At 47.2% G+C, this 13,715-nt stretch overlaps 1 protein-coding gene and 1 pseudogene across 2 annotated transcripts; one reads left to right on the plus strand and one right to left on the minus strand.

Annotated features, from left to right (window-relative positions):
- Window positions 1-2,799: 2,799 nt before the first annotated feature.
- On the plus strand, window positions 2,800-4,969 carry LOC139400295 (polysialoglycoprotein-like; annotated as a pseudogene).
- Window positions 4,970-8,481: 3,512 nt separating this feature from the next.
- On the minus strand, window positions 8,482-13,638 carry LOC139400294 (uncharacterized). Of its 2 annotated transcripts, none has more exons than XM_071145260.1 (4): window positions 13,372-13,638; window positions 9,502-9,755; window positions 9,067-9,154; window positions 8,482-8,932 (listed from the first exon to the last, which is right to left on the minus strand). In XM_071145260.1, exons 1-4 carry the CDS (start codon window positions 13,613-13,615, stop codon window positions 8,757-8,759), a joined length of 762 nt encoding a protein of 253 aa, XP_071001361.1. In that variant the 5' UTR covers window positions 13,616-13,638; the 3' UTR covers window positions 8,482-8,756. The 2 variants fall into 2 exon arrangements, with proteins under 2 accessions (XP_071001361.1, XP_071001362.1); XM_071145261.1 differs by lacking the exon at window positions 13,372-13,638 and adding an exon at window positions 10,000-10,185.
- Window positions 13,639-13,715: the final 77 nt, after the last annotated feature.

Here is a 13,715-nt window from a genome sequence, read left to right on the forward strand (position 1 = left end):
TCGCAATTGTAAATGAGAACTTGTTCTCAACTTGCATACCTGGTTAAATAAAGGTGAAATAAAAATAAAATAAATGTCTACCTGCAGCGTGGATGGGGGTCCTCTTCAGAGTGAAGTCTTTAACCAGGATGGAGGCTTCCTGGTTGATGAGGACGTCAACACACTCCACATGGCTTTTTAAGGCAGCCAGGTCCAGAGGGGTGCGCCCCTGGCTGTCCCTCACGTCTAGATCCAGCAGAGACTGAACCAGGACCTCCATAGCATGGTGGTGACTGTGGTACGCCTGAATAGATATTCACTCTTAATATAATCAATGTCCTAGAGTAGACCCGTGGTACGCCTGAACAGAAATACAGTGCTAGACCTCTAAAGTAGACCAGAGTCTTTCAATCGGGAGCCCATTTTTGCTCCCGCCCAGCATCAACATCGGAGGTTCCTGCCAAGCGTGGGATTGAGAAACAAACACTCTACTTCTCTTCTGAGGTTGATTAACTCAAATGGCAAAATAAGGAAATCATCCTCATCATCACTGTGTAGAATATGCATGTATTTTACACTAATCAGGAATAGATCGGAATATGGTGTGTGAGTCTGTCTGGACAGTCAACTTCCTGTGGAAAATCTACACCATGCTTGCATCCCAGATAGCACCCTATTCCCTATGTAGTGAACTACTTTTGATCAGGGCCTATAAGGATCTGGTCAAACGTAGTGTACTAAATAGGGAATAGGGTGCCATTTGTCATATGGAGACCACTACAGGAGCAGGTAGGCTTCACACATCAGAGTCGACATCAGAGTCGTTCAGGATGTCTGTCCCTGAGGTTTCAATTAGTTGAGGAAAGACAAGAACGGCCAGTTCAGACTTGGAAAAAGAACATCAAGAGTGACGATGCGTCCACGACAAGCATGCAGCCACACCTTAAAACCTACTGTTGGGTTCTGAGAATATGAAATATACTAATTCATGTCACTGAGGGAGAGAGCTTAATGTATAACGTTTACATTATGTCAGGATATGTTATTGTTAGCCATCAGGCATCCTATGGGTGGGATCCTCTGGGATGAGAAGAGACACAGTCTGGTACCAATCACCATGTCAGCCTTGAGTTGGGGAGGAGTGAGCACTTTGGGGTAGCGGTCAGGTCAGATGAAGTGAGGAAGAACAGATATCACCAAGGTTCTGTCTAGCAACAGAGATGCATTGGCTGTTTAGAGGTGTAGGAGCAGACTCAGCATAGGAGAGAGGATTAAATATCAGTGCTTGTGTGAATATGTTTTTTGTCTAATGCAGCTGTCTTGACCCTCTGGGAAGAATAAACTTGGTTCAAGCATTCATGGTGTCCGTCGAGTTTTTACTCTGAGAATTAGAACCTAACAGTTGGCACTGCGAGCAGGGTTCACCGCGATTTGCAGTCGAACTAGAGATTAAGAAACAGTGAAACAGAAACAAGGTAAGCAAAGTTCCTACACCCGTTATCACTAATTCTGACATCTTGGGGAGATGAGAGTCGTAGGCTGAACCAATTATAGGGTACGAACCTAGAAAGCCTGAGCTTATTCAGTAGTCCCATTGTATTACGACCGGTCGTAGCTTTGTGGTATATGGTAAGTCCCGGAAGGTAAACCCAAACCTGTAGAGGGTAACTCCTAGGGGGTAAATCCCGAGTAGGTTGGTTCCTGCTTGTACTATAAGAATAGGGTGAGTCCCGGAAGGTAAGCCCGAGCAGGCAGGTACCTGCAAAGGGTAAGTCCTAGGGGGTAAGACCCGGGTGGGGTTGGTTACCTGCTATACCTGTAACGAGAGGGTGAAAGTCTCAGCCGCAGTGGCCATGCGGCAGTAGAGTGGGTGTGGATGGATAAAGTGACATGCTTGTGTACTAGGATAAAATGTTGCCATTCAGGGTTAGAAGAAAAGCAAAAAGATACTCAAACGCTGTTGGATTTGGGTGTATTAGCAGTAGCAATAAAGAGAGGTTGGTTTTATGCCCTGTTGGGGTGGGGAACCATGACAGATTATGTGGAAATAGGAAGACAAGTGTGAATCATTTTGGTAATGTGTGTTATCAACAACAGTGATATTTGAACAGATTGGAGATGACTATCCATAACAATAAAATCCTTCATACAGTGAGGTTAGGTTACCATGCTTGTCCTGCCCCACAGCTGTAGACACAGCCTTCTCCAGGTCCTCAGACACTAGCTGGCGATCCATTACAGGATGTCTGTCACCTCACTGAGCCCCTATTGCAGGTTAGGGGTCACATCCACTTGAATGTCCTTCATATGACGAACCTCCTACAGAGCAAATGAGGAAAACATGATATATTAGGATTTATGTTAGTAGCAATAGAATATGGAAATTTTATCTCAACGCTACCTACAGCTAACATGTTTATTTATGTATGTGATCTATGTAAATAAATAAATATATCACAGCTGTAAAACTGTGAAGGACTATAGGTGGAGGCCTACCCATTTCCCAGGAGCATTGTAAAACGTGGATTTGGGTACAGTGTTTATTTCCCCCTAATATCTTTGAAGATTACACCTAAAATAATTAGGCCTACTTCTTTCTACTGCTGATCTGAGACCATTAGGGTTAATCATTACAGATATAAATGCAATATATGGAGTAGAAAAGATTGCCTGCCCACCAACTTGATAAGAATCAACATATGTTCTACATGGTCTATTTCTATCTGAACGTAACAACTCAATCAAGCTTGTTAATTGATCGTTAAGCCATGTTTGTCAGGTAAACGGTCATTAGTGGCCTATATAACCCTCATACAGGCCATGGGAAGACATTACCTGTTGATAACACAGACTATTTTCATGATCATGGGAGGTGTGAGAGAATTGCTGCTCGTTGTGATGACTGTGGGGGTTGTCAAAGGTTGGTTCACTAATGTTTAAGGGATTTGTTTGGTAAATATGCTTAACTTTATAAGTTGGGTATTAATATTTGACTGTCTGTATCTTCCGCGTTGGTCATCTTTTATTCTTCACTGCTATTAATATATGTAGCTATTTTGTGTGAACTCAACTTCTGTCAACACTTTCTCCTCAGTTTCTTGTTACCCTGTTGGAAAGTCCCAGAAGCAAGATCAAGTCTCTCTGCAGAGGAGACTTGGAGGTAAGTGTTTCTTTCCACAACCCTTCTAGCTATGTTCTTTGTCACTGTCTATGGTGCTGCTGTGTTTGACACTCATTCAACAGCATAGAGTAACTCAGTCTAAATAATGTTGTCAAACCTTAACCTACATTTTTCAGAGCTGTCATCAAATGACGTCTCCATTGTGCATGCCCTGGCCTTGCTCCGATCCATAGGGTCTGACGCTAAACAAGCCAGAGAAGGTACGGCCTGAAACATATACTTTGAAAACTGTTGGGTTCATGTTGCTCAAAATTCGATTAGCAATTTGGCCTAGACCGTGTAGAACAGATGTGTTGCTGTAGAATACCCAACTGTTCCTTTTGTTTTTTCTCAAGAGTATTTAGAGACCAATGAAGTAGAATCCCAAGCTTCTCCAAACCATGGTAGCTCTCCGGCAAATGATGCCCTGTCCTCTGAGGAGAAGCTGAGGCGCGTGTCCTCGGACGACGCCACCTCTGAAGCTGCGACCGGCCCGTCTGGCGACGACGCCACCTCTGAAGCTGCGACCGGCCCGTCTGGCGACGACGCCACCTCTGAAGCTGCGACCGGCCCGTCTGGCGACGACGCCACCTCTGAAGCTGCGACCGGCCCGTCTGGCGACGACGCCACCTCTGAAGCTGCGAACCGCCCGTCTGGCGACGACGCCACCTCTGAAGCTGCGACCGGCCCGTCTGGCGACGACGCCACCTCTGAAGCTGCGACCGGCCCGTCTGGCGACGACGCCACCTCTGAAGCTGCGACCGGCCCGTCTGGCGACGACGCCACCTCTGAAGCTGCGACCGGCCCGTCTGGCGACGACGCCACCTCTGAAGCTGCGACCGGCCCGTCTGGCGACGACGCCACCTCTGAAGCTGCGACCGGCCCGTCTGGCGACGACGCCACCTCTGAAGCTGCGACCGGCCCGTCTGGCGACGACGCCACCTCTGAAGCTGCGACCGGCCCGTCTGGCGACGACGCCACCTCTGAAGCTGCGACCGGCCCGTCTGGCGACGACGCCACCTCTGAAGCTGCGACCGGCCCGTCTGGCGACGACGCCACCTCTGAAGCTGCGACCGGCCCGTCTGGCGACGACGCCACCTCTGAAGCTGCGACCGGCCCGTCTGGCGACGACGCCACCTCTGAAGCTGCGACCGGCCCGTCTGGCGACGACGCCACCTCTGAAGCTGCGACCGGCCCGTCTGGCGACGACGCCACCTCTGAAGCTGCGACCGGCCCGTCTGGCGACGACGCCACCTCTGAAGCTGCGACCGGCCCGTCTGGCGACGACGCCACCTCTGAAGCTGCGACCGGCCCGTCTGGCGACGACGCCACCTCTGAAGCTGCGACCGGCCCGTCTGGCGACGACGCCACCTCTGAAGCTGCGACCGGCCCGTCTGGCGACGACGCCACCTCTGAAGCTGCGACCGGCCCGTCTGGCGACGACGCCACCTCTGAAGCTGCGACCGGCCCGTCTGGCGACGACGCCACCTCTGAAGCTGCGACCGGCCCGTCTGGCGACGACGCCACCTCTGAAGCTGCGACCGGCCCGTCTGGCGACGACGCCACCTCTGAAGCTGCGACCGGCCCGTCTGGCGACGACGCCACCTCTGAAGCTGCGACCGGCCCGTCTGGCGACGACGCCACCTCCTCTGCGACCGGCCCGTCTGGCGACGACGCCAGCTGCTGACCGGCCCGTCCGGCGACGACGCCACCTCTGAAGCTGCGACCGGCCCGTCCGGCGACGACGCCATGGATATCTGACGTGGGACATGCAAGAGTTCATGGGTACTCTAGTCCAGTGTGTAACTGCATTTGCTTGTTTTGGCTCAATTAAACATTAACTGTAATACTTGTGTCCTCTGTATTGTTTTGGTGGTTCCTACTTGGAGGTGAGGTGTATGACCTGACTTGAGTAACTGGGGTGATGGCAACATTAGTTTTGCATTATATCCATGCGCCAGCAATATTACTCAGACCCCTGTGTTTTAAATTACCAATTGACTTAAGCTACATGTGCTCAGTGTTGGTCCATTTATGCTAGTAGCATCACATGATACCTCAACAGCATTTTGACGCCATTTCCGGTCACAACTTGCAGACTTGTTTACGTGTTGCGGTGTTTTGTTGCCTACTTTGCTACATGACAACTTTACGGTTTTTACTTTTTCCCTCAATTTTTTCACTTGTGTCAGGGTTGCGTCAATTCGAATCTGGTATCAGGATAAATATCACAATGAGGCTTTTTTTTATTAGCTAAGCAATAAGTGGTAAATGCAATTTTCGTATATATGGGCTCTCTGTCCCACCTCGCAGGGCAGAACAGAACTGACTTGTTCCTGACAAAGATATTTAATATACTCTGACAGAAGTAGTTCCTGCTTCCGAGCCGGCCTGTCAGAGTAGAGACTGGGCGTGGTTTAGACTCACCCAGCCTATCGTTCATTGTTGGCGCAGAGGCTGGTCCCAGCCCCTTAAGCGCTTCAGCGGTCAGTCGTTGTAGCTGTGTAGAATATGCAGTTATCAGGCACCTGGCTCCTGTTATCTAACAAAAGACTGTTCTGAATGTGCCCCCCCCCAACTCATTGCACAGTTCTGTATTTTTCCATCATGAGAAAGGCCCATGGCCCTGAAACTTAACAATGGTTCAAGTCAGCTATGTTGCATAACACATACATACATCCACACAAGCCAACAGCAGATAATATTAAATCACATATGGTAACGGGCTATAGTGCATAACACAGAATCCTCATACTCCGGACGCTTTATCTGGACATGGTTCGTCAGGACCTCCAACAGCCGAAGCTAAGTAGTAACATTAACATGATGCCTTCTAATTGCAGTCGCTGTACTCATACAGGAGAACGATCGCCTTACGGTGAGGATAGCTGTGCTACAAGCCCAGCTTCAGACGCAATCGTTAGGCAAGGGTAATTTCAGTGTAGGAAAGGATGAAACAGCGTCTGTGCCACCAGTAAGTACAGATAGTAACGTTAGTATAAATCCCCTCGCACGGTCCCCGCAGCCGGACAACTTTCTCACGGTTTCTGGAGGGAAATGCTGTAGGAATGCTCAACCGGTGTCGCTCATTCAGCCGACAAACTTTCAACCGGTTTTCCCCATTAAGCAGCGAGTCGGAGTCAAAGGCCGAGCCTTCTCTTGTCTCTACTCCTCCCGTTACGGGGTCAGAGACGCCGAAGCTTCCCACCATTAGCTCTGACAAATTGAAAACTCTAGTCATTGGCGACTCCATTACCCGCAGTATTAGACTTAAAACGAATCATCCAGCGATCATACACTGTTTACCAGGGGGCAGGGCAACCGACGTTAAGGCTAATCTGAAGATGGTGCTGGCTAAAGCTAAAACTGGCGAGTATAGAGATATGGTTATCCACGTCGGCACCAACGATGTTAGGATGAAACAGTCAGAGATCACCACCAACATAGCTTCAGCGTGTAAATCAGCTAGAAAGATGTGTCGGCATCGAGTAATTGTCTCTGGCCCCCTCCCAGTTAGGGGGAGTGATGAGCTCTACAGCAGAGTCTCACAACTCAATAGCTGGTTGAAAACTGGTTTCTGCCCCTCCCAAAAGATAGAATTTGTAGATAATTGGCCCTCTTTCTGGGACTCACCCACAAACAGGACCAAGCCTGACCTGCGGAGGAGTGACGGACTCCATCCTAGCTGGAGGGGTGCTCTCATCTTATCTACCAACATAGACAGGGCTCTAACTCCTCTAGCTCCGCAATGAAATAGGGTGCAGGCCAGGCAGCAGGCTGTTAGCCAGTCTGCCACTAGCACAGTCAGTGTAGTCAGCTCAGCTATCTCCATTGAGACCGTGTCTGTGCCTCGACCTAGGTTGGGCAAAATTAAACATGGCGGTGTTCGCCTTAGCAATCTCACTAAGATAAAGACCTCCTCCATTCCTGTCATTATTGAAAGCGATCATGATACCTCACATCTCAAAATAGGGCTACTTAATGTCAGATCCCTTACTTCAAAGGCAATTATAGTCAATGAACTGATCATAATCTTGATGTGATTGGCCTGACTGAAACATGGCTTTAGCCTGATGAATTTACTGTGTTAAATGAGGCCTCACCTCCTGGCTACACTAGTGACCATATCCCCCGTGCATCCTGCGGAGGTGTTGCTAACATTTACCATAGCAAATGTACATTTACAACAAAAAAAATATGTTTTCGTCTTTTGAGCTTCTAGTCATGAAATCTATGTAGCCTACTCAATCACTAAGTAATTAAGTAATTATGAGTGTATGACTTGAGTTTATGCATTATATATATGGGCTTCATAGAAAGTGTAACAACTGTTCTCTGTTCATCTTGTTTTAAAATTGTTAAAATAAAATGTACATTTAAAACAAGAAACAAAGGAAACACATTTTATGATTTTTAATAGGTTCAAAAAGTTGGTTGAAAATACACTTGCACTTACAAGAGCTTACATGGTTCTCGAATGAATCAGGTCTCTGCATATAAATACTTAGGGATATGGTTGGATGATGAACTGTCTTTTAAAATGCATATTGACGAACTTTATAAACGGCTAAAAATCAAGCTAGGCTTCCTCTTTAGAGACAGGACATGTTTGTCCTGTACAAATAGAAGACAAATTGTGCAAGCTACTTTTATGTCTGTTATAGATTATGGGGATATTATCTACATGCATGCTATGGCATTCACACTTACATCGCTGGATGCTATTTATCATTGAGTACTTAGGTTTATTACGGACGCTAGCTACAGAACTCACCACTGTGTTTTGTATCAAAATGTGGGTTGGACTTCGCTGTCCATGAGACGAGAATATGTTCTCGTGTTTGTCTATGAAGCACTTCTGAATAAACTACCATCTTATTTATCATCACTCATCAATATTAGAATTAGAATTCCTAAAACCAGGTCTCAAGCATGGATTACACTTGAGGTCCATGCGATTTCCACAGAGTTGGGTATGGCTGCCTTTTCCTGTTACGCTCCTTGCCAATGGAAAAGCCTGCAGACTAAACTTAAATTTGAGACTCTTGTCCCCCTGTTGCCCATTTTAAATCATTATTGGAGGATTTTTATTTCTGTATTGCTTGTAACTTTCGGGTAATGCAAGTTATTGTGTTGTTAGGGGAATAACCTGTGTGCAAATGTAACAATCTGCTGCTGTATTTTTGTGTTATCTGTGATGGTCTTGTTTGTCTTGTGTAGTTTCTTAATCATTGTAGCTAAACTGAATGTGTAACATGTCTACGCAGGGCCCAGCTGTAAAAGAAACCTTGGTCTGTCTGTGTTCCTTGTTGAAATCAAGGTATAATAATAATAATATGATCCATTCATGGCTTTAGTTGTGTCTTGATCATGTGAATAGTCGACAGAGTTTTCTCCTATATGTCTGTCTTTATGTGACGACATCTTTTCTGTATTAAAATGTGATTTCCACAATCAATAATCATAAACAGTGCTTCACTATAACTACGTTTGACGATGTGGTTTGAAGTACCATTATCTTGCACAAACAGTAAGACGACTATAGACAGAAATCAATGCAGTAATGTTTTATTAAATAAAGGCTCTGATTAAAATAGTAATAAAATCTGGCATTTGGCTAATTATTTTTCCCAAAAGCTTCTCTGAATGGTTTGGAGACGGCTCTGGAGATAGCTCGTAACACCCTGACTATGAGAGGGCGTTTACGGGACTGGGACTCCTGGGGAGCAGGGGCCAGTGTGGTTGTCAGGTCCTCTTTGGGTGGGGAAGTGGATGGAACCTCACACTCAGCATCTGTGAAAATAATATTTCATAATCAGGAAATGAATGTGTGTATCTGTCTGTCCGCCTGTATCTGTAGTCACCGTTTTAACAAGCTGGCCATAGGGTGATACATCAATATGACATTATCGATGCTTATCACTTACCCTGTGAAATACGAGTCTCTCTGAGACGTTTGGTAGGCAGAGAATCCTGTTCAGGGTGGCTCTTTGGTTCCCCCTTTGTCTTCAACAGCTGTTGACAAAACACATCAGGACAACTGAGCATGTGTAAAATATATGGCATGGATCCCAAAAGGCACCCTATTGGCTACTTAAGGCACTACTTTTGACCCATCGAGGGCCCATCGAGCTCTGGTCAAAAGTAGTGCACTATATAGGGAATAGGGTGCAATTTGGAACACATCCATTGACTCTCTCTCCCATGTGTATTAGGATTGTATTACAGCGGCCTCACTCAACCTCCTAAAGACAATGACAACAGCATTGTTCTAATGCAGAGACAATAGGGGTTTAGTGAATCTGTAGGGTACATTTCAGCCCTGCCTTACAGAGGTAATCTAAAGACACTGAGCCCTCTACCTTAATCCTGATCTTTGGAATCTTGACAATTTTGGGTAGGAAATGCCACTTCCTGTTCTTCTTAGTCTCTTCCCCCCTGGCAGAGGGAAGGCGGGCCATGCCGTCAGCCTTTACATCAGCCGGGCTAAGGCCCCTGGCAGGGAATTCCTCAGTAGCATTAAGGTCAGCCACAATACCATGAGTGATGTCACTTGCGGCATTGCTGGTGTCTGAGTAAGAAGAGCAAGCTGGTGTGACCGACCTGGGTACAATAACTGGGAGAAGAGGACGCAACAATGGAAATCAGTCACTGTGTCCCAAAAGGCCTTCTCTTCCCTTTATAGTGCACAACTTTTGAACTGGGCCCATAGGGTCTGGCTCTGGTCAAAAGTAGTGCACTAAATATGGAAGAAGGTGCCATTTTGGACGCAAACAGCAAAGTTCACATCATAAAACGCAATGTAGTGAGCATCATGTTACAATGAAGTCCTATGCAGATGAAGAGGTACTTTCACTTACCATCCTCCATTGCAGACTTGGACAGATCAGTCAGGCTGTCCATCACCATGTCTGTCATCAACTTGATGACCTGATCCAAAACCCTGTCAGCGGTGGGTGGCATAGGCCTAACCAAACACTGCCCCAGGAGTCTGCTAACAGAAGTCTGGGCAAAGCTGTAAACGAGCTCTGACGCATCGTCCTTTGACAGCTTCCTCAGTGCTGGCTTTGGCAGAGCTGGTTGAGAGAGGCTTCTGTGGCCAGTCGTGGATTGAAGCTGGCGGCTTATGGTTATCTCCTGAATGAGACCATGGACCTTTGCGATCAGGTTGCCAGACGCATCTTGAAGGGCTTCAATTGACAGGAGTCTATCCAGATTTTCTTCTGCTGAAGTCATCTCTGGGTCGTCTGTCTTCAATGTGTCCATTATAGTTTTCACTATGAGACTGGTGTCAGATATGTTTATTTCTTGTTGATTCACAAGCGCTGACTGTGAACCTGTCTTGTCCATTGCGTTAGAGGTATGGCATTCTGTCCTTGTGATCTCATTGGCAGCACTCATGTCAGGCAACAGGTCAAGGCTCTCCAGTAGAGAGTCTAACATGTTAGTGGTTATCAGACGCTCCTCCCTTGCATTCTGCCCAACAGATGAACTCTCAGAGTTGGCCAATCTGCACTTGATCACATTTAGGATCAAGCTGAGCGTCTCCTTTGCAGTTTTGCTAAAGCCTTCTTGGCTGACTGCCACTGTTCCGTCTTGTAGAGCCACAAGAGGTTCACAACTTGCACTCAATCCACTACCATGGAGAGGAGAGGTTCTCTTCAAACTGGTGTCGCTCACAACTGACATACTCCTGGTAGGCAGAGTGACATCCTCACTGCATGTGTCAATTACATGGTGGTCTGTGGAGGAGCCACTCGAAGACACAAGGGCTTTAGACCTTTTAGTCAAACTGACTTTTGAAAATGGCTTCTCACTTCTCACAGACGGAGGGCGGCTCCTGTCCTTAACAAGAGCAGTGTCAGGAGACTTTGAGCATCTGAGTGTCTCCACAGGGGTGGAGTCCAGCACATCTTTGGCTGTGGTGACTGACACGGGTGGAAAAGACAAAAAGACGTTCAGTCTATCCTTTACTCTGTGGTACATGGTTTGAGCAGCATCCAATAAGGTGTCAAAGACAACTCTGGGATTGAGCTGGGACTGCAGCTTTTTCTCTCCTAGTGGGAAGGAGTCTGCGTCCTCCACTGTGTACTGGGATAGACTTTCAAGGTCTTGCATGATCATATTCACTATATCTTCAGTTGTAGAAACCACATGGTGTGAGAAGGTGCTGCTAGTCATGCTCTGTGGCAAAGAACAGTTGGCTTCGCTAGCAGCTCTGAGAATGGCCTCACGCACAATCAGTTTGGCCGTAGCTTGGAACTCAGCACTGTGAAAGCTCTGGATGGAAATGTTAGAGGATCTGCTGGCTGCACTACGAGATCGCGTGAGCCTGGCAATCTTGGCTGACGTCACGTCACTCGAAATGGTGAGGCTCTCCAATTTCGAAATTATAGAGTCCAACTTCTGGTTGAAGTCGAAGGATGCATTTGACATGCTCTCGCATTTGACTTCCTTTGAAGTCTCCACCCTCAGCACCGAGATCACCTGTTTGATGACCCCTTTAGTGCAGGTGTCGAGGGTGAGCTGGTGGGCTGAGGACATTGAAGAGGTATTACTGTCTGTCTTCTGTACAGGAGATACGTCCACAGTGGTCTCAGTTACAAGTAGTCCAGTGTCATAGAACTCAATTTGCACAGGAGTATTTTTTCCCTCAGTGAGAAGGTGAGAGGTGAAAAGCTTCCTCAGTTTGTCCAGGGTTTTGGTATAAATCTTCTGGGAACCTGAACTCACTTCCATCCAGAACATTTTGCGACCTGATTTCGTACGCATGGAGGTCTTATTGACCTCAGATACCTCATGCAGGTCGGAAATAATTCCACCAAATAGATCAGAGGATGCATCCTCAATATTCTCAGCGGAAACGCAGACAGACAGAACTTCCGACAGTTTCCCACAAGTGTCGGTTTTATCCAGCACGCTAGTATATGTCACAGCTGCATCCTGAATGACCTGAGTGATGCATTGCTCAGCTTTGACGATATACCCCTCCACTGGTTGACCATGGAGGATGTCAACTTTATCAACAGGGAGCACATGCTGAATACTCACATTCTCCTCTGATGGGGGTGGGCTGTTGAAGATAATGCTCTCAGTGACCATGTTAGAGGAGGCGAGAGATGAGTCGAGAAGCAGAGACCTGTATATTGTCGAGGTGGAGATCTCTGGGTGCTTAATCATAGCAGCCTCCTCCAAAATGGCCGACGGGCCCTGGAGGATGTCAGAAATATCCATGTCCTCAATGCTCTCTACCAGAGACGATAGTAGGTCTCTGGCTGACAGGTCGGTTGGTCTCTGGTTCTCGAGCTCCATTTTGATTGCTTGACAGACCGTTGCTGCAGCAACAGCAGAGCTACAACACAACTGCTTCAAGGTGGAGTCAGAAATAGATGACAGATCTGTCATGGACATGGTGGAGAGTTGACTCTCAGAGACAAAGGGTCTGAGTTTGACAGACACCTGTCTGACCAAGTCCCCAGCAAGAGCTCTCATATCTATTGCTCCACTAGCTGAGTTGTAGGAGCAGGCACTCTGTGGCCTTGACGAGCTCCTGCTATCCAAAAATCCTGTTATCCCAAAAACCTCAAGTACAAGATCCACAACATCGGATGACACTTCTGACATTCTGTTGTGGGACAGAAATTGACTTGGATGAACGGTGCCTGCATTCAGAGTCCAGTCGCAAACAGAGTTGTCGGACTGACTCTGGATTACTGGAACTAGACAGGTTTCACTTGGACCTTGGCCAAAGAGTTCTGCCATTTTGAGCAGAACTGATCTTAAGACCTTTGACTTGGAAATGTTCAGCAGTGGGTTGTTGTTGGACAGTCTGGTGGACGGTCTGCTAGCCGATCTCTGAACAACTAGGCTTTGTATTTCTGCCGAAATGGCAGTGAGAAAATAGGTCAAGGGGCTGGTCGCTCGTCCCTTGTTTCCTCCGTTGGCTTTAGCCTTAAAGATGCTATCTATGATGATGACTATAACCTGTCCAGCCAGAGGACCCAATATGGCCTCAAGCTCCCTCTCTAACTCAAGGGGAGACTTGTAGCCGTGAGCAATATGCTCTATGGCATGGGAATACATCTTAGCAGACACCATGCTTAGCATTTCTTGGGCAAACTGCTGACTTGCTGAGATACTACCAGACAGCGGACCTAGAGTTCCCTGACTGAAACTTCGCATTAGCTCAGCCAATCTGGAGTTGAGAAGGTTCATAACCAACTCTACAATACCCATCATAAACCTGGTGTCCGTTGGTATTTTGACAGGTCTGTATTTCTCCCGTCTACTCCAACTGGACGACAGTACGATGTCACTCTGCGACTGGCCTCTCTGGACCATGTTGAAGACAGAATCCTCAGAGATTCCAAACACAGAACTCAGTGGTGCCGAGTGGGGTCTGTGTCTCATCTCTCTATCACCACCCTCAGGTGAGGAGACATATCGCTCTTCGTCATCACTCAGCAAAGAGGTCATGGACCTGCAGAATGCACAACAGAAATGAATAGTACATGATAACAAAATACAACATATGATCCAAGAATTTGGAAGTACCTAAGTAGTATTTCTCTCTAGG

This window comes from Oncorhynchus clarkii, unplaced genomic scaffold (genome assembly GCF_045791955.1).
Source record: "Oncorhynchus clarkii lewisi isolate Uvic-CL-2024 unplaced genomic scaffold, UVic_Ocla_1.0 unplaced_contig_2955_pilon_pilon, whole genome shotgun sequence".
Lineage (NCBI taxonomy): Eukaryota > Metazoa > Chordata > Actinopteri > Salmoniformes > Salmonidae > Oncorhynchus > Oncorhynchus clarkii.